Raw genomic sequence first — 21,979 nt, 5'->3', positions numbered from 1 at the left:
CTCTGCAGAAACCACTGAACCATGGTTAAATTCTATAGCAAATGCATGGTTTCATATCATTTACAGCATCAGATGGTATCTCACAGTTCCCTACAAAGTTCTAGATCTCAAGTTATAACTCTTAGCTGCTTGTCTGCTGCAGAAGGCATCTGTTATAATGTGCAAATTACATTACAGGCTTTGAAATGTAGGTGACCTGACTAAAATACTGCTGTTCTTCAGAGATCATGCAGTATGATAAAAACACTTCTGAACTCCAGGGTGCTTCATGATTTTGTATGAAATCATGTACTCCTCCTCATCTTAACTGCACTTCATCCTTCTTTATTCCAAAATTTTCTAAGAGAGATTAGAGTGACAATCATACGGAACTCCCCAAGTAGTTTCTAAACAGTTTTCAAAAGACACCAAGATGTCTTTGTAAAGATGGATCATAATAAAGGCAAATATCAGCACTCTCTTTAATCACTTAGCAGTCATTAAGATAAGCTCCAATGAGGCTCAGCTAAATAGTTTACTTAATTAAACAACTTCTGGTTGGATTCTCATGTTTTTTGTTTCATGGTAGGGTTTTTAAACATACCTTAAACACATGGAAGGCCTCAAACTGAATGTTACGGCTCTTGTCTCGTAGAAGGTTCATCATTAGTTTGAGATTTTCAGGTTTACTGATGTATTTTGTCATAATTGTGAAGTTGTGTCTGTCCAATAACAATTCACCAAGAAGCTAAAGGCAGAAAACAAGCCCAGATGGAAAAATTACTAACATTGGACATAATAATCAACTTTTTCATAAGCGCTTTCAAACACCCTAAGCAGCTGACACTGGGCTGTAAATACAGTAACAACAGAACTCCAGGGTCCCAAATTTCAAAGTGCAGGGTGCATTTTCCTCTTATTTAAATTAGGCAGTTTCTCCTTCTTCTCGGAAAGTGAAAAATCACCTTTGCTCCCCCCTTGTTAGGAAATGAAAATGAAAGAAAAGTCTTTCATTCTTTTTTCCCTACGACTTCATTACTTTCATTTATACAGAAGCTATTCAGCAACAATAACAATGCCTTAAAAAAACATAAACCAAAACCTAAACACGTTAGTACTTCAAATGAGAAATATTTACATTCCTTTTGCTACGTTCTTTGTCCAAAAGGGATTAAAAGGATATTCCCCACAAGGATCACCTTTGCTACAAGTTCTGTATTACATTTACATTCCCTATTGCTTACCCACTTGAATGTAAGATTAGTATTGCTCTAGGCACATCTTGTGAATCTTTGTTTAAAAATTATTTAAATGTGTCCACATTTGTCGAAGTGAAAAAAACCAACAAAAATAAAGATACTTGAAGAGCCATTTCTTCATAGGGAGAGAAATTACTCGGGTCTGTGCTAGACACTAAATAACGAAAGGACTGGACTAAAAAAAAAAAACTAGTTGATCTCAAGAATTAACATGTAAGAAGAATTAAAACAAACACTATTGAAGGCAGTTATGTAAGCCATTTCAAATAAAGTCAAGTCACCTTGAAATTAAAGGCTTTCTCTAACTTTGCATTTAATAAGAAAATAAAATTGCCTTACCTTAAGTGACTGTCTCTTTGTCACATAGTTTTCTGAATGAAGTAACTTCTCATATTCACTGAAGAACTAAACACAGAATAAAGAGAAGGGTTAGGACTTTTCCAAGTGTCATAGTCACTCTTCTTCTAAATTATTGTAACAAAGTGGAGGAGATGCCAATCCCTAACAAAAACATAAACAAAATCTGAAATCTCAATCGGTTCCTGTAAGTCACTACTGTTAAAACACTGTATATGCTTTAAAAAAATATATATTTACTCTTTTAGGAGCCTTCAACATTTAGATTTCAACGCAGTGGAAGTAGTTACCTCATTATTTCTTAAACTGTACCAGGAATAGGTTGCCCAGAGAAGCTGTGGCTGCCCCATCCCTGGAAGTGTTCAAGGCCAGGTTGGAGCAACCCGGTCTAGTGTAAGATGCCCTGCCAATGGCAGGGGTGGGGAGGTGGGACCAGACGATCTTTAAAGCCATTCTGTGATTCTGTGATAGCTCCTGGCACCGGACACTGTTCCGTAATTCCTGGTCTCCCAGCAGCAGGGAGAGGGATATCCCGGATTCCTTGGTGTCAGGGGAAAGGCAAGGGCTCCCTCTAGCGAAGAAATCAGGCCGAGCGCCCACAGAACAAGATTCCCGCTGCCTTCTCCTCTTATCCCTTTCTACAGTCAACAACAGGGTCATGATCTAAATTTTACTGTTTTGCAGAAATTACTGCAAGTTCAATTGTTTTAATATGATGTGGAAGTTTACTAAACAAGGAGTAAAACCACCAATTTCTTCAAATAAGATGTGCAGCGCTAGAGAATTCTAAATACTAAAACAGATCTGCTCACCCTATCGTAATGCTGTTCCAAAAATTCTGCACTTAACAACTTGTGTCTTGTGAGCAAATCCTGCAAAAAAGCACAAACCCAATATTTTAACTAAAGTATTTATACAGTACATAGACATTCACATTAAACAGTGAGTACATATGTGACATTCGATAGAAAATTTTGCTGTTTCATTAAATTAAGAGATTTAAGACATTAATGCAATTACCTGGACACTGCTAAGGATCTTGGCATCACTTAGGAAAGATCTGTGATGTGTTACTTTAACTCACAGATAGATGGACTGTGGAATTATCACTGAAGAGTGCTATTATGGATCAAGGCTGTGCTCTGCACATAACTACACACAACCAAGGTTAAGACCTACTATTTCATATTGATGAATATTATGATAATACTCCCATAACTCAATGTTTTAGGGTCACAGAAAATTTTCCCAGACAAAGCAACAGCATCAAATATACTCAGGGTTATAACAGAATGAAAAGGAGTTTGCTCAGTTGAGGAGTTGCAGACACAGATTTAAAGCCCCTGGCACGGAAGGGCACACGTATTCAGGTAATGAAGGATAGTTTACATCTTACTCTCTAGAACAAAATTTTGGGGAACATGGTATATATACTTAAAGGCATGTCTTGCATTCTGAGAAATAAGGAAGAGCAATGTCCAGCCCACCATTTGCATCACACCTTATTTTTTTCCCCTCTCCCAAGGCCTGTTTTGCCCAGGAAAATCACACACAGCACCTGGGTTCACAAAGAGAACTACAGAAATAATAATTCCAAGGCTGTCAATGAATTACCTTGAATGTGGCAAATGCATCGGAAGCAATGTCAAACGTTGACATCTCCACGTATCTGAAGAAATCGTAGAATTGTTCTGACCACAAGATTATTTTAGCAAGTGGTTCATGCCGGATGCATTCCCTAAGCATTATTCCACAATTTAGAGCAATTTCTGGAGATTCGTACCTACAAAAAAACCAAAACAACCCAAAGACTTTTTATAAATACTTTCACAAGTTAGTACTGCAACACCACACTGCTAATTAGTTTTCAATACTATCAAGTAAACAAAACCTCAAAAGTTAGAGGTACTTATTTTTCTGCACTGGACTCAATTTTTAAATATTGCTACAAAATATTACTGAAATAATTGCCCATTACATGACAAATTACAGCCAATTCAAATGAATTTCACAAACTGAGAAACAAGACTAAATGAATATATTTTCTTTGTTCTCAAAATCAGTTTTCTTGTTCCATATTGGTAGGATCGCAGACATCTGGAAGAGCAGTAAATTATTTCTGTCTTGAAAGCTACTTGCCTAAACATGACAGCAATTTACATAACACGATCCATATAACCAGGAAGGATCAATCATACTGGACATAAATTCACATCTCCTCGTTCATTAAACCACTTTCCAGCATCACTGGCTGCTCTACACATTGCGGGGTTCAAGCCTCTGGAGCAGTCACAGACTCTTATATACCTTCCAGCCTCCCACCTAAAGAATCCTTCATCCTACACCATTGGAAGGTAATTAAAATTCACCAGAATAATTCAGGAGCAAAGTATCATTGTGCATACTGAGCATTAACTATATTACCATACAAAAACATTGCCTTATAAAATAATTTTCACGTTAAATGGTGCAATACTTTCTCATTCATGGAGATTTGAAATCTACTGAACTTTTTGCAACTTATCCAATAGTATAAATTTACATAAATCTGTCTCAGTTGGATGTAACCAGATGTAACACCTAAGTTGCTAAAGCTAAATGCTCATTTCAAACATCCTGACTTATGAAAATGAGTTCCAACAATCCCTGTGGGAATAATGCTCTCTGAAGGGTGACAACACAGACTAAAAGAGAGCAGGAATTTGTTACATCCCTCATTCAGTCACACAGCAATGAGAACATGCTGAGAAAGCAGTTTTCTCTCTCTGCACCTCAAATGTTGTTGCCTTCTTTTGTAAATTATTTTGAAGAAGTACTGAATCAGGAATTTCTTTTGTCTTATGCCACAATTAATATTTTTACCCCTCTAACATTTAAATCACACTTCACTTCAAAATTAGGGCTGCAATGCAGGAGGAAAAAAACCCAAAGCAGGCCCTCTGGCAGACAAGTGTAGATCTTATGGTCATATGGTTTGGTAATTATAAAACTACTACTTCAAATAGCTGCACTTTTAAAATCGTGTAGTAATGTTTGATGAACTTTTCTATCCCAAAATAACACACTGGAATTGCAATTTTCAGAACTATCTTAATGCTATTAGAAATGTGAGCAATTCCTTTTGAAATTAAGAGAGCACATTCTCAAATTTTTAAAAAACCCTATTTTAATACAAATATATTAACAACACCTGCGTTCATGTTTTGAGAACCACAGCTCTACATGCCCATATTCAGTATGGCACGACTCTCCAATATCCAGTACATAAGATAATATAAGAATATCCAGCACACCCAATAATACAAGAACAGAGGAAGAAGCAGCCATCTGGCATGCACAGTATGCTCCAAATTATTCGTTTGGTCAAGTTTGAGTTGGTGTGTTTGTGTCTCTACAGGAATATAAATCACTGAACAAAAAGTCTAAGACCAAACTAAGGCCAGGGGCTAGGCCAGCAAACTAGAAATTACAGTGGTTAAAAGAAAAAAAAACCCCAGCCTTCAACTCTTGATAAATTCACAAGGGAATAGTTTAAATAGGTTCAAATACTATACTGAAGGAAAATGTCTGACTACCCTCGTAAGAATATTTTAGACTACTAACAGTTCTCAATTTTCAGTTATATTTCATGCAAAAGTAGATTGTTGGTGATTTATTACTCAAATTTTCCTTTACTTAGGGGAATTACAGACCCCAAGACAAAGAAAAAAATAAAATAAAAAAACCAAGCATATTGCAAAAGAAGAACAATCACGTCAGAACTCTCCGCTTCTCTATGAATTTAAAAACTCCTTACTTCATGTGAAAGCATATTTATGCTTCACAGTGCACATACCCTTTTAATAGCATGAATAATATATTCTGTTGAGTGCAGATGTATTCAACTGTGGGAGTCCTTGTACCAATTTGTCTTCTGAGAATGTTGTTGAAAATTTGAGCAACATCTTTCTTGCCCTGTCAAAAACATTGGCAGTTAAACACACAATACTGAAGTCCGTCAGGAAAGTTAACAATTGAACATTGTCATCACCTCATGCAGTTGTACTGAGTTCTGCAGTTGTCAGCCTCCACACTGATCTTAAACAGATTTAATATTCTGTTTCTTTATGCCCATTTCAAATATGCCAAAGCACTCAAAACATTATATCACGTTGCAGCCAGATCACGGGTAATTTACACCAAGAAGTAAAGTCAGTTGATGTTTCATCAGATACTTCTATGTAGCATCAATCTTCTGGGCTTATTCTATACTTGGTTTTGCTAATAACATAGCAGTTTTTAACTGTGCTCTTGCACGAAAGTGTGTTTCTTCAATATTCCATTATCCTCTTCCCTTATCTAGGAGCACATAATGCCACCATTAAGAGTGTGCAGAGCACTTCCAACTTCAATGTTAACAACCAACTTAAAACTATAACTTATGAAAATAAGTAAGTAAATAAAAAAAACCAAAAACACACACAGGAATCATCCACTGACCTAAAATGCAAGTGTCACATTTTTCAATGCATAAAAGAAGTATAAAAAAGACCAGGATCCTGGAATTCAGTAGAGATTATACTAAAAAAAATGCACAAGGATAGCACCAAGACAGCATAAAAGGAGCTGGGAATGTTCTTTGTTGAATATATATACACACACCTCCTATTTATTTCTTCTGTCAGACAACAGCTAAAGATGACAAACAGGCATAGACATCTAACAAAAAGCTGATTATAAATATAAGTACTTTTCACTGTCACTCACGTGCAGCATTTAAAAGCCAGATTTCTGCAATTAACTGTCCATTTTGGATGGACACAAAGACACCTTCAGGATTACGTGTTATCAGATCTAATCCAGAAAAAGACTAGGCAAACTTGTACTAAGCTTGGACTTGCAAATAAAGGCCCATTAAGCAACTCCACCTAACGATTCTCTATATGTTATAAACAAATCCCATATGTATATAATGTTTCTTGACAGGCTCTAACTGCACTAGAAATCTCCCGAGTAACACCAGGAAGCTTTTGAGTAAATGCAGGGCATATTCAACTAGCAGGAATTTTAAAAACAGCAGCAATTATTTAAAATTATTTCCATCTTCTAATCAATGTCAAGCAGGCTGCACAAGAAAAAATGAAATGTTTATGTTTATAAAAATGTAGGAGCACTGTAGTTTTACAAACAGCATGTTTGTGAATTACCACAGACAGTTTTGTTAGAGTGTTGTTTTCAGGATATAAGAGATTGTTTGTAAACGCTGTTTTCTCAATTACAATTCCATTGAAAGCCAGCCCAAAGCAACACCAGAACTCTTTGTTCTGAAATGAGTAGAGCTGTGTTCCTAGAAATCGCTTTACTCAAACTCCACATAATATAGTCATCAACTATCATTCACTAACGTGGCCAGTTTTGCGCTGGATCTCACAGTTTGCTTTGGATTCCCCAGCATTTCCTTATTATGCATATAATTGAGCTGCTGGTGGTACACAGCAATCCCAGAGGCAGCTATTGTCAGAGGGATGCATTGCTAAGTGATCTCATAGCCTGACGAGGGCAAACGGGCACCAAACCCTGTGCCAACCGTCACGGCTGCGAGAGGTGAGAGGGACACTGTGCCTCTATTGTCCTGCCAGCCCAAGGATTCAGCCTCCCTTACGCAGAAGGCATTTTTGGGTTTGGCTTTTTCTTTTTCTTTCTTCATTTAAAAAAACAAGAACAAAAAAAAAGAACCCCAATTCCACAAGAGATACCATCTCTTCTACAGACACATTAGTGCAGATCAGCCAGGAGATAACTGGTAAGTTTGTAAGACTGGTTAGCAGATGGTTGGGTTGACTGTTTTATCTGCAAAACAGACCTCCAGAGAAGGGCATAATTTTAAACAGGCCTTTACATACATACAGCAAAGGCTGGACAGTCACAGATTGTTCATTAAACATGAAGTCTGTTACTTTTCCAGTTTTTACATATTACTTTTCTGGGCTTTTTTACCATACCAATTCAGATTCAAATACATTTGAGATAGTTTAAGAGACAAGAGTGAACAGTCCCTGTCTATTATTTAGCTGTCTGTTCCTGTTCTACAAGGAAACCTTCTTCAGAAATTAATGAAGTTCTTGAAAAAAAAAGTTTAGTTTATCACTGAATGACCTCAGGCTGCGGTGGAAAGAAGGAAAAAATTCAAGACCTACTCTTGAAGTTAAAAAACCAACAGAAAATCAAACGTATTTCCATCAGTAATGGAGAAACCATTTCAAATGCAGCAAACCCATAACCACAGAGATGTGGGATATCAAAGCCAACATCTGATTGACTTTGTGACAGCTGGAGCACATCTGGAGCACAGGTGTGTTGACATTAATTCCAGGTAACAACAACAGCTGGACAGTCTGCCAGATCCCATCCTTACAAAGCAGGCTAGGTCCAGCCTAGAAAGCAGCATAAATGACTTTTCTCTCTCAAGGGGGAACCGTCACATCCTCGTGTAACAAAGCAACACAATGTCCACAAGCAGGAAACAACTCACAATCTTTTTAAGTCCCCACAGAATAAAAAGCACAGTTCTCCTTAATGAGAACAAACCTGCACAAATTGCTTTCATTCCTCATTACCAGGAGATAATGAAGGTTTCTTTTGCTCATAACTGGGCTGGGTAAACACCAAGCTGATACAAATCTAGAGGTCAGCAGAATCCAGATGATGTTTCATGATTTCCTTTCCTCAGCAATTAAAGGCCATCACATTTCAGCATTCCCTCTCAGCTTTCCCAGGTCTCCTTGCTTATTTAACAACTTGAATTTTTTATGTTTGGTATAAACAGTTGTGTGGATAGGGAAAAAATACCACTGTATTATAATTAAACACAAATCAGAGGGAGTTATGGGTGGGGTGGAGGGGAGAGAAGAAAGAACTGGGAAGAAAGCCATTGTTTTTGGAATGCCAAACTACAATAGGACTTTAAACTGTTGTGTTTGCATTGTGAGCAACTTGTTTATGAACAATCCTGTTTTTTAAGCAACCTGAAGTGGGATGGTCTTTATGGTCGAGGCTGTGGAGTGAGATACATGGGTTTTGGCTCCTTTCCTAGACAACCACACGCTTCTTGTGAGACCTCAGGGAAAACAGAAAAATCCAGTTGTACTGCAACTTCTTACATATAACTAAACTAAAGGGTGATTCTTCACTATGGCACTGGGAAGCTAAATTGTTCCATGTGGTGTAGTGAAAAATGCCACAGAAGTTTGTATAGAAATATGTTTTAATATAAGTATTGCTATTTTGAATTAATCAATAAAAACTTGGGTTTGTTGTTTTTTTTTAATAAACACAAAAAATTAGGAAAATAGAAAAAAGGTTGCATCACTCATTTCTAAAAAGAGAGAGAAATACTGTTAATAAAACTAACAGCCTTAACATATAAATTCTCTTACTTTTCCAAGTAATTTGATTTAACAAGATAATATAGATATGCCTTGTAGTATTCACTATGGTATTACTGTTAAGGGATTAGCCTTTCTGTTACACAACAATTAAGAATTATTCCATAATTTTAATAGAACTGTATCACTGGATTAGAGCTTTATCTACTTCAAATTTGTGTTTATATGCCTAAAGTTATGGATTTCATATTCTATAGTTGCTTAATTTTCTATGCAGTTTGGAACAATGAGTTCTCTTTCTAATGGATTTGTCATAACTGGAAAATAAAAGCTGAAGACGGAAACATATCTTAACCAATTTAAGTGGTAGGAATTCAGATGTGTTTATTTTAACGTACAGAATGTAAGAAATGTCAAACCTCTTTTCTTACCTCAAAATCAATTAGCTGCAAGTCAGCTACTAGGGTACTAAGAAGACCACTGTTGTACAGCTCCTGAGCAAGCTGTGCCACAGCTTCTGTTTGGGGTTCTTTTTCATTTGTGCCATACAAGATTTCTTTCATGGCAACAAGGTTTTTTGAGACCTCCTCAGTGGCCTAGAGAAAACGAGAAAACAATACAGTTAGAGCACAATGCCACTTGTCTTTGTAACTGCACACTCCATTATTCTTAACATCTGCAAACTTCCACTAAGGGGGCGGGGGGGAATAATCAGGAAATGACAACCTGCTAAAAAAAAAACAATAGATATTCTTTCTGCAAATAAGACTGTTATAAGAGTGGTCATTTAAAAAAAAAAACAAACCAAAACCAAAAACAAAACACAAACAAAAAGAAGACACAAGATGCACACAATTTGACAAGTTACCACAAGTAAAAATCTCTTCCTTTTTACCACCCATCAACTTCCCATTCAAAAATCCCCTAAAGAACAGCAATGGGATGAAAAGAACCCGACAAAATTTCCATTCTGTAAAACAGAGTTACGCACGGTCAGACTGGAAAATGTGACATGGAGACTCATGTCTGTCCCTAGTGAACTGCTCAGAGAGACCAAATGCATCCCTCCTACAGATTCTGCCCTCATCAGGTGTTGTCAAATACTGGGTTCCCATTCCAGTTAGTGCAGGTGACATTTTTCCTTTACAGCAAACAAAACCTCAGGGAGAACCTACTCGAGTTTCCAGGTTGTCTCAGTATAAAAGAACAAACCAGCAAACAGCCCCCTTTGTATCGTCTCAAAAGGACGTGGAGACACAGGGGACAATTAAAGGTCTAAAATCCTTCCCCATTTCAAGTCCATCTTAAAGAAGACAGACAGGTCTGACCTCTCACTTACGAAAGCCAGGGTGAGGAATTCCTAAGTTGCCATGATGAGCTGGAGTAGCATTTAGCAGTGGAAATGCAGTTCTCTCATGAGTAAAACAAACAAAAAAATAAATCAACAAGAACACTTCTAAACGCCCACTTCTGAATCTTAAAGCACAATTGTCTTGGACCAAAAAAAAAGAACTACTCCTTTCAATATATATGTTTACTTAGCCTGGGGGCAAAATGCTGGAAATTATCATCCTAAGTAGGTGGTTTAATTATACTATATTAGTTCTTCACGTGCCTAAAAAGTCTGAATGGCTTGTAAGTGACTGATTTTCAGTAATTAGATGAACCTGCCAACAAAGTATGCATAGACTTTAATGTAAAGTATTCATGATTGATAGCTCGTGGAAAATTAACGAAGTGAAAAAATGATGACTTTCTGGATATTGGCAGTCTTCCAAAGGGTTATGTCAGAAGATTTCTCATTTGTGCTTTTCATCTAGAGAGGCTTTAAGATCAGCATGACCATGCACTATTCAAGCCAGAGCCATTCCAGCTTTGCTAGGTATGCACATAAGGATTCCATGACCTTTAAGGAGGCTCCATATCATCTTTAGCTCATCCACAACTTTCCACTCTGCTGCCTCCCTCTTCTTGCTAACTGCAGTTCCCAGTCCCAGTTGTCTCCTCCTCAATCGAAATTCCAAAGGATTTTCTGTGCACTTGTTAGTAAGACATTAAGAAGCAGGTGCTCAGTAAGACTGCTCAGATTCATGACAGCTCCTGAAGACATGAAGTGGGAAAGCCAGCTCACCATATTGTAGCAGTATTACACCACCCAATTTCTCTAAAACTCAGAAAAAATGCCTCTTTTCTAGGAAAAGAACAGGAACATCTGTCAAACATGGAGATACGAAGAGTTGTCTGATGCATGGCTACCAAAAAAAAGAAGAAGCAGTAATAAAACCTCTATTGCAGTTTCTCCCTGCACACTGATGTAGGAAGCAAGATGAAAGAGGAAGAAAGGCAGAAGTTCAAGTAACTACCTATTTTAAGTAAGATGATGGTATTGAGGAAATGCTTGTAATTAAAAACAATGCCAACGGAGAATTTTTCATCCTAAAACCCCAGGAAACAGAACAAGCCTCCCCAAACCCAAAACTATTAATCACGCTTGAGGGTTGTCCCTCACCATCAGCCCAAGAAAGCTATTAGTGATGGAAATGCTTATAAACCAGGCAGAAAACACTGCAGTGTTTCCCAACACTGAGGGCTTTAACAAAAAAAGAAAAAAAAAAGGCAAAAAAAGCAGCAGCTTTCTAGCCTAGCGTGAACATACAACTTGGTAACTTCAAGAACAGACTTAAATGCTCTTCACAACTGTCAAGACCATCCGAATATCCTTCACTTGAACTTGGAATGACATGAAGCTTTAGTGGGAAGTAATGGCTAGAGACATAGAGCCATAGAAGAGACTCACAGAATCATTTAGGTTGGAAAATGGACTTAAGCTCAAGTCCAATCATTAACTTAGCCCTGCCAAGACCACCACTAAACCATGCCCCTAAGAAACATGGAACAGCTTAGCTGGAAGGTCTCTCAGGAGGTCATCAGTGTCCAACCACCTGCTCCAGGCAGGGCCAGCCATGCTCTGAACAGCTCCATGGATGGACACTCCACCACCTCTCCAGGCAGCCTGTACCACTGTCTGACCACCTCCATCATCAAGAGTCTTGCTTGCATCACTTCAACTTAGGCCAAACTACCATTTCTGCAAATACAGAAATATGAGGTTTTCTGAAACTATTATATCAATAGCCAAGGTCTTCTGATGCACTACAATTTCATAAATGGAACATCTCTATACTTCCTTCTCTTCTAAAACTCAACATCAAAAAGAATAGAAATGAACTACAAACTTCCAGAATCCCTCTTCCATATTCCATGAACTCTCAAACATATTCCAAACACAAGATGTGCAGACCTATTTTTGCCCTTTCAGATGCAGAACGGAATGTGGATAGCTACACTGAAAAATATAAAGCTACATTAAATATCAATGTTAAGAGCCTAGCAAAAAACTAGTAAAAAAAAAAATCAAGAAAGATAAAGCTGGGCAGCATTACCTGCATGATTTACCTAAGGTACTGAGATCTACATGATTTCCTAATGCACTGCTTTCTTTTAACAGGAAAAGTCTCTAGAGAAAGATCCAAAAACCCATGATCAAAAGTCAATTAACAATCAGACACCATATATAAAAAATAAATAAACTATATCCCAATACTATATATAAGCAGGGTATATTTTATATATACAGAATCAGTATTATATATATAAAAATATATATAAGTATATAGATAAAAAAGTCTTTAAGTGTATATTATATATTTTATATATTAAAATTTATATTTTATAGGTATTAACATTTATATATATGTATGTTCTCAACACTAAGAAGGAGCAACCAGCATTTTAGAGAAAAATTCTGTGGCAAGTCACATTTGAAATTTAATGGTGCCAGACAATACCATCTGAGGACAAGTCAAACTATGAAACTTAAATACAAGGCAAGGAAAATAAGGAAAGTACTTACTTCCTTTTTCAAAGATAAGAAGATATTATTTAAAAATAAATGGAGACACCATGAAGTCACACATATGACTGTTACACAAGAACAGCTGCACGTCTTTATAGCTATGAACTACTATGGTTTATTCCAGTGTCAAGAAATATAACTGAAATACCCTAAAATTTACTATTTCCTTAAAGAGTATGCAGTGCAAATACCATACTTCATTTAGATTTGTATAGCTGGAGTATTTGAGGTTTATGAACAGTAGGAAAAGATGAAGAACACATGGTCAGTCCCAAAATATTTCCAATGAGCTTGAAGGCTCCAGGCCTATGCAACCCCTGTGGTTGGGGGTTCTGTACACATGGGCAATGCAGTTACAGCAACTGCACTATTAATGAAAACATCCATCAAAAAGATAAAACAAGTAGGCTTTGAGCCTATACTTGGTGAATATTTTTACTAGTCTAGAGTAGTATCTATCATAAATAACAAACAGAATTTTTTAATGATTCTATTTAAAAATGGCTGGATTTCAAAATGCTTATAAAACCATACCATTTTGTAAATAAATGACTGTCGACATCAGTGCAGTGGTACATTCTGAAGACCAAAAATGACTGGGTGATTTTTCAGCAGATATTTAGCACGAAGAGCCAAGTTCAATTAGAAAAGAAGCACATCTCACCTGTTACTTTCAGAAGAAGCCTCATCTTTACTCTTTGAGAACAGCCCCACACTGTAGGCCAGGCAGATCACTTAACCTTTAGCCTTCTTTCAACCATGGATTAATTGTACGCACATGCACAGCAAAGTTAAAGTTTTACTGCTTTGTAAATGGCAGCGTTAACTCACTGAATGAAAGCTGACCAATGGCAACCTGGTGTAACCTTACATTTGGGTAGCTGAGTCCAAGCAGCACATGGTACACACAGTATGTGCCCATCCTATAGAGCTGGTGATGTAAATAAGAGAGGCCAACCATGTCTGCAATAGCAAGAGCTGCTCTGGGTAGGTTAACCCAAGGTCGGAGGATAGGGAAGAAGGAGTTTATTACATGAGTAAATATTTACCTTCACGACAGTACACATGTGCCACAAACCAAGCTAACTGGTAGTGTAAAAATAAATGCTGATGTCAGCCAACAAGGGGGAAGAGATGCAAATGAAGACTAACTAATGGGCTGGGTCAAAGTTAGGTCCCAATTACATGAAAGGAATTTTTCTTTCCCTTCCCTTTAGCCCCTTCTTTCTGAAAGAACACAAGTCATGGAGAACAAACAGCATATACGATGAACACATTTTCAGTTATAAAGCACTTGACATCTCATTTCCCTTTCAAAATGCTAACAGACAGGAAGCTATCCCCTCTATCTAACACAGGACTGCAGCCAGCCAGCCCCCAGAGCTGTGGTACACGGGGCAGCCCCTCAGCAACGAGCCACAGTGCAGCTTGTGCAGCCACTTCAGATCGCAGCTCCTAAGAAAGTACCACACACTTCAAGGACATTTCAAAATGACCTGGAGAACTACATGGTTAATTTTTCTCCAGTTTTCACATAGCTCAAAAAAAAGGTAGATTAAACATGTAAACTAGAATTCACTTGAATTTCAGATTTTCAGTTATAAAACCAATTTTCCAGTATTGCAGGGCAGAATGCTACATAAGTGAACAAGAGGCATCATGACCCCTACTGTTTTACACCTTTTGTTTTGAAGAATATCTTCCATGTGGATTATAACGAATGTACTACAGGAACACACACTATCTAAGCTTTAAAAATCTTTATTACCTCCTTTGCTTTTTCCTCCTCTCACAAAACATTAAAGGTTTTAAATTTCAGCCTAAGGACTGAAAAAACTGAGCGATTCTGTTCAAACATAGTTAATTACACTTATTTCTAGGGAAAATTATTTGTCTAATTTTCTTCCAAATCTGTACTGCCAAATGTGTTATGAAACTCTCTAAGAGCATCTTCCACATAGCAAACTCAGTATTTTAATTTTAAGAAACAAAGTAGTATAGGACAAGTAGGTATTCCCTGCTACAAAGCTTGTCTTTACCACAAACAGTAATCAACAGTGAGTATGTACCAGGCTGCTTAGCACTGAAATTTCATTGTTGATATGTGACAGGCTACAAAAGCATACCCCTGGATTGAACAGAGATCATGAAGAAGAAATTACTGAGAGAGACCATATTTTATACAAGTCTAATCACTAATAAAATGAAGTCATTAAAAAAGAAAAACTTTTGCATCCTTCTTCCCTTTTAGTAAAAGGCAGTAATTTTTGTGCTTTATGTGCAGTGAGTTTTTCTATTTCTGTTCCAGTACTATCTACAGAACTCACCCTTTTATCAGCACAGAATTCTTCTCCAAAAGAGGCTGAAAAGTTACATTACAGAAAGGATCATCATAATAAAAGGGATAATGAAAGATAAAAAGATGCCTAAATACTGACATATGGGCACAAAGAAATCTTTGTTCTTTTCTAACAATGGCTGCTGCTCAGACCCCTGCTGTCTTTTAACTCCAAAGTCACTCCAGTCATTTTAACAGACTGGACAGGAAGAGGGCACAAATTCAGGGTGCCTAATCAGAGCTGTGCCCTCAAAGATTTGATGACTGGTCTGTAAGATATTGAAGATCTTCCTCTACCAAACCATCAGAGATAAACAGTCACAGCCAGAGGCACCTTCCTGAAGTCCTGGCTTGCCAAGGAACAACTATTTCCTGAAGAATCTCTATATGGAGATGTTGACATTAGTGTTGTGGATGTTTGGATCCATCAGCTGCTCTCCTTTGTGAATAAGGAGGATGACAGGGAACAGCACCACCATACCCAGGGTCAGTCCCCTGAATGCCAGGATTGAACCCTCCTCTCATTTAACCTAGTGAACATGGCTACCTTCTGTACTCCTTCAAGCACAACATGTTGCTCTCTCTACATGACACAAGAAACCACTCTTACAGGCTCAGCGTATTATTTCTTGTCCAAGCAGCAGCCTCACATAAGTGAGGTCTTTCAGAAGGATGGAGGTGTGGGACTGAAGGCCAGCAAGAAGAAATGGTACGTAATAACCTTCAGCTATTGCATCAAGACCACAGGCATGTGCTACAGTGCACAGCCATCCACAATGGGATGAAGCTGGTCTGTTCCCCATTAGAGGCCTAAGCAACAAGAGATGCCACAAAAGAGCACGGATTTTAAGATCAAGCCCCATCTCCAGGAATTAACAATGAGGCTGAGATGAAGGAGGTAGTGCCATGTCTCATCACAGACTCTTCAGAACGCACCTTCCCCTCCTCTCCTGACAGATGTCTCTTTTAGTAAAAGAAGAAAAGCCTTCACACAGGCCTGCACAACACACCATAACATTTTTCTCTCCAGCAAGAGAGAAAAAGCGTCAAGGAAAAATACTGTGGTACACTGCAAGACACCTGGAACATAACACATGCTGGCAATGGGGTAGAAGATGCTGATTTTTAAAGAATATTGTGATAAAGATGGTAATTTAATTAAGCCCCAGATTCTCCTGCACTTAAAAGTAGTAGTGCCAAATCTAGGTGAAACTGAATATAGAGGAACTGGCCACATTATGCTTAAAAATACTAGTGAACATGAAAAGATTGTGACTAACTCCTACACAGGACTGTGGATACCAAGAATGGCACATAATAGCTAAATAATGCTGGGAGAGGATCCAAGGAGGGTATCACAGCCTGCTTCATATATTGGAGAGGGAGGTGTTTTGTTCACCTGGTTTTTTTGGTTTGTTGTGGTTTTTTAAGTATTCAAACCTATGACCTTGTGCTGTGTTTATTAGGAAAAACTTCATCTAAACAATGAATACCTCTGGGATGCAGCTGCATACAGGCTGAACTTAAAGATCATTTTTAGTCATGTTATCAAGACTACCAGCTGAGAAGTAAGTGACTGTCAACAGGGAGAGATCCTGATGTAGCAAGACATCCATCTAAAGGAAGCTGCACTAGCACAGAAACTTCACCACATCTTCCTGTGGGCTGAAGAAAAGGCAGGAAGATCAAAGTATATTCTCTGCTGATATCCAGAGAGACACCAAGTTCTTTGGTTCCAGTAAGGGACACTCTGCTCTGTGAACATTTGCATGGACAAGCAGAGACAGAACTACGGTGCAGTAGTAAAGGCTCTCTGGTGGTCACAACCACCAGAACACCCTATAGCTGTAAGCTGCTTACTAAAGAATGCAATGTCCTACAGTTCCAAACTAAATTATTTTAAGTATCATTATCAGCTGCCAGTGGCATAAAAATGTAAAGCCAACCAACATGAAACACACCCGTTCAAAGGTACATAACTTACCCTTTATCAGACTGTAAAACCCAAAAATAATTCCTAATTGATTCAGTTTCCACAGCTGTAAATTCCACCCCCCTCCCCACCCCTTTCAAAATGTTTAGCAGTTGGAAAGTCACAACTGTACCTTTTCTGCCTTTTTGTCAGAGATATCTTGTTTTTCTAGAACTGCCATACTTTCCTTCAGGTTCTTCACTATGTCTGCAGGAGACTTGTGGGACTTGCCAAAGGGGAATGGCATGATTGCAAACCACAAGGTCTTCCTTCTACAGCTCCTGCTTCACCTGGAAAAAGAGGAGAAAAAAGGTACGTCAAAAATGAACAGGTGAACTAGAGCTTGCCATGACAAACTTAAATTCTTGTAATTCTAATTCTTTTAAAACACAAGATGCAGAATCTAAGTACTCACATTAAGATCATCATCTCATGCTTCAGGAACAAATTAAAGAGCACATTAATTATATACAAAGCCACACACTGTACAGATGCCACATTTGGGCAAGACTAACAAGGATAAATTATTCCAATTAATGCTATCAAGCAAAATGCCTTCCTACATGAGGTCTTTGACACACAGGTCACCATGTCTCAGTGGCTCTGCAGTGACTGTCCAGGTACATGCTTTTATCCAGATTCATTCCATAACAAATGCAAAGCAGACCCCAAAGCCTGCACCTCAGTGCAGGACCTACAAGCACAATGCAGACAAGGCTACAGATAGCAGCTTCTTCCTATGTCAAGACACTTGGCATGTCCTGGCATTTTCATATCAATACTACTGTAATTTCATACTGAAATACAGTCTCACCCTCATTCATTTTATGGGAAATACCATTTGTCACCAATAACAGGGTGACAAATGTGACACGGATGTAAATAAAGCACTTGTAAACCCAACATCTGATATGTATCTTTTTCAAAAAGATAAAACATGTCTTACAGGAGAAACTTTCCTTCCCTGAAAATATTTGGCTCTTGAATCCAAATACATTTATTCTTCTATATATCTACATATATTTGCTTTTACGCACACACACATACAAATATATTCGCTTCTGTATACAAAACAGAAGACTATTACTAAAATAAATGAGTGTACTAAATCTTTTGTTACTAAACACATACACCCACATCTAAACAGTAATAAAACCTTCTAACAAGTAAACTCCATAAAGCATATTTCTACAACTTTCATCTAGACAGAAAAGAACAGGAAACTATATCAAAAATGCTGACAGTGCTACTTCTGCTAGACACAAAAGACAGCTGAAGAAGCAGGCAGAGCAGAGCCTGCACTGTCATTCCAAAGAAGGGAGACTACCCTGAAAGTTTAATTTCTGTCTCCCTACAATGTCCATGTACTTGGTAACAAGTCAATTATAACCAGTACATGTAACAGTACTTTGCTCCTTGATTAAAATACCAGCTCATCCACCATGAACTCCAAAATGTTACTCCTCATCTTAGTCAACAGTGTTTTGATCAAGGATTAAAAATACCAATTAATTACTATTTTTAGTTACTTTGATTTTTAAAACAAACAAGTTGGGCTGGCCCAAGGGCAACAATTTAAAGGGGAAGAACAGAAGCACTCGGATCTTTAGCCAAGGAAATTTCCATAAACAGGGATTTCAGGTAACCAGCTACAGAGATCATCCTTCACTGTTCCATGCCTGCGACTGACTTCACGCAGCTGATAAAAAGCATTAGGTATGTAGTTTTTAATTAGATTAATATCAGATAAAAGTATCAGCAGGAAAGTTGAAACAAGACTTTCCACCAGCCATTTCCATTCTTTAACAGATCACAAGGACCTTCTGTTGCATTTATTGTGCAGTATAATATTTCTGTCATTATAGTATCTCTCATTCACAATTTGCACAAAAAAGGGGCTGTAACACTGAAATTACAAGCACAGGACTGGTACCCTAAGAGATAAAATGCCCCCAGGTTATCCCTTAGACAAGAGAATTTTATGCCTCAAACTTCATCACATCTAGTGGAACCAAAACCTACATCTAAGAAAAGCACCACTACTTATTGTTATTTAACAAAAAATTTAATGGCATTTCAAACAATGTTTAAAGAAAATTTCACACAGGATTTTTTTTTTCCTAGAAAGAGACAGATGTGAAAATAAGCACAATTTCCCTACAACATGGAGACATACCTCAATCATCACAGCAACATTTCAAATGTTCCCTTTATCTCTCCCTTTGATTACTACTCCTGCCAAATGAAGATGAGCCCTGAAAACAAATCTGAATTCTTTCACACTTGCATATCATCATCTATAATAACAGTGTTCAACAACTACTCTGCATATTCATTCTGGAAGATGGCTATACCCATGTAACAGAGGACTGGCTCAAAAAATTGCTAGTCTTAACTCCTTGGATTGTGTTAGAATCAAAACCAGTAGGAATCAAAACAGGTGAGAAAACAAAAACATTATATGGAATCACAAAATCTGTTATTACAGCAATATACAAAGAAAATAAATCAAACCAATAAAATGACTCTGCACACTCATTCTCTAGAGCAGAACTATGCTACTCCTAAACTAAAAGACTACATGGACAACACATAAAACCTACAGAAATACAAAATAACGAGAAACAACTGTCCTCATGGTGTGCCCAGTATCTACGTTTGCAAAACTTGCTTTGCCTCCACACAGTGCTCAATTTCTTAAGTTAAAAATAGTCTACAGCTTTGTCTTATGAAACCTTCAGGTTCTGCATAAATCAGATGCACACACATGCAAACACAAGTCGTACACAAGTTTCATTGTATGTACTAGTATATCTAATAAAAAATAATCAATTAATAGCAGTTCACTAGCATATAGTTATACAAAATATTTTTTCCCAATTCAGGCAAGTTCCTGGATGAATTGCTCATAAGCAATTTGGAAAAATCAGGAAAGACTGTCAGCATCATTAAGAAGGAAATCCACACCCTTGACTACTGAAGGTGACATTTTGCTTCAAGGTATTTCATTTATTATACAAAATGGAATAAATATACTGTTTATGCCATTTCAATTTTATTACTGGAGGGAACGCAGTGGCACTGCCAGGAACATCATCTGGGGCCTGACTGAAGATCTCACTAACCCTGAAGCAAAATTCTGTTACTGAAGAACCTGTAAAAAAGCAGGAGCAGTCCTTTCCTTTGTCTCTCAAAGCTGTACTTCATGCAGGAGAACATAGACAGGCTGTTCCTTTTTCAGCCCAGCAAAACTACCCCCCGCAGCACCCTGTGTGTGCACAATAGACAATGACAACATCTGTGTGAGGCTGGAAAGAGCTGCCACCACCCACATCTGCAACATGAGAAAAAAGGGGAACAACATCAAGTGACATTTTCTGTAAATAAGAACAGGCCTTACATCATGTCAAATGATAACTGATTCACAATACCAGCACCTGGCTGCCTTGCAAATCCTGGATAAAAACACTGATTGTGGCTAAAGAAAGGGATCACAGGACTCTGGAAAAGTTAAACTGCAACAAGTACATGGATAGCTCTGTGCTCTGCTGGGCTGCTTGGTTTTATCTTCCCTTCCCAGAAACCTCACTTTTATCCATTTGTTAAAAGCGACCATGAACAATATTATACAAACCTCCAGCTTTCTCAGGCAGGCAATTTATTCCACCAATATTCAAGCAGGCCAAACCTACCAAAATGTAAGGTCCTAAAGCACCAGGGTCACAGCCACATTTAGAAATCTTGAATGACGTTATCAATCCAAAGGGACCGTTAAACAACAACATGGCATTCAGTCAAACACCCAGAGATTTGACTTCCACTGACACACACTCAGGCACACTGGGACATTTGGGCTTTTGTGATAAGCAGAGATAGTAACCCCTCTGTTTCAGATAGTATATAACTTCCAGCTCTGTCAATGCAGCTTGCATCCCTGCAGTTTGCTTCATGTATAAGGCTTTGTATTGTTTTATTCACTGCACTGACCACACAATCAATTAATGTCCAATTGAAATCTACTACATTGCATATATAAGATTGTTTTATATAAGATTGTTTTATATAAGATTTTTTTTTAACTAGGCAGAACGCTTAAAAGCATTTCTCTGTGAGGACAACCCTCTTGCAGAAAAAAAAATGCCACAAGAACAAATACGGAAGCAAGATAAACAAATTCCTTTCCTTTAATTAATTTAATTCTCTAAAGAATAGATACGCCAGCCTGGAGCATGGTCTCTCGTGTAACTTCACTTTTTCTTATTCAAAGGTTCAGAAAATGTGCCACCTCTATACCAGAAATGTGTGCTACAGTTTAAAAACTGATTGCTTAACAGCAGTAGGGTTTTTCTGTTGTGGGTAGTATATTTTTGTTATTGCAAGCTCCCTGCATTACTATTTTCAGAACAATACTGGTACAAGAAATAGTACAATGACACTCCTGACTGCAGTGAAATGTGCAGTTACTCCACAGACAAATGAATTAACCAGTACTGAAGTCTCACCAAGGCAGGCTTTTAAAGCTACATTGAAGGCAGAGGAATACGAGCAGCACAAGCAAAGGCACAAAAGCAAACTTAACCTTTCTACTTAAAGAGCAAACAGCCACCATTCCCTCATGCAAAATGCTACTTAAATAATGTATAAAATCCCCCTACACCCAATTTTGTGAAACAAACAAGTGCAATAAACTCAATTCCTTATTCTATCCTAGGCCTTACAGTTTAATTGCACTATATTAAAGCCTCTTGCTGCCTTGTTTACATGCCAAGAGCTTAAGGTGAGTGCTTTTAGCAA

At 37.7% G+C, this 21,979-nt stretch overlaps 1 protein-coding gene across 3 annotated transcripts in view; it reads right to left on the bottom strand.

Annotated features, from left to right (window-relative positions):
• Positions 1–21,979, bottom strand: part of CAB39 (calcium binding protein 39) — a 41,332-nt gene that overhangs the window by 2,822 nt on the left and 16,531 nt on the right. The window contains exons 2-8 of one of the 3 annotated variants that reach the window (XM_027686100.1): positions 17,319–17,475; positions 9,391–9,555; positions 5,431–5,549; positions 3,210–3,378; positions 2,408–2,467; positions 1,578–1,643; positions 584–727 (exon numbers count right to left, since the gene is read on the bottom strand). In XM_027686100.1, the coding sequence (XP_027541901.1) occupies positions 584–727; positions 1,578–1,643; positions 2,408–2,467; positions 3,210–3,378; positions 5,431–5,549; positions 9,391–9,555; positions 17,319–17,432 (837 nt within the window). In that variant the 5' untranslated portion in view covers positions 17,433–17,475. Of the gene's footprint in view, positions 1–583; positions 728–1,577; positions 1,644–2,407; positions 2,468–3,209; positions 3,379–5,430; positions 5,550–9,390; positions 9,556–11,090; positions 11,140–13,539; positions 13,667–17,318; positions 17,476–21,979 lie in introns of those variants that run through there. The other 2 variants (XM_027686102.1, XM_027686101.1) reach the window with 2 other exon arrangements.

Source organism: Neopelma chrysocephalum, unplaced genomic scaffold (assembly GCF_003984885.1).
Source record: "Neopelma chrysocephalum unplaced genomic scaffold, ASM398488v2 Primary Assembly neopelma1_70, whole genome shotgun sequence".
In the NCBI taxonomy this organism is placed as follows: Eukaryota; Metazoa; Chordata; class Aves; order Passeriformes; family Pipridae; genus Neopelma; species Neopelma chrysocephalum.
Note: the sequence above shows the minus strand (reverse complement) of the source record. Positions and strands in the feature narration are given on the sequence as shown.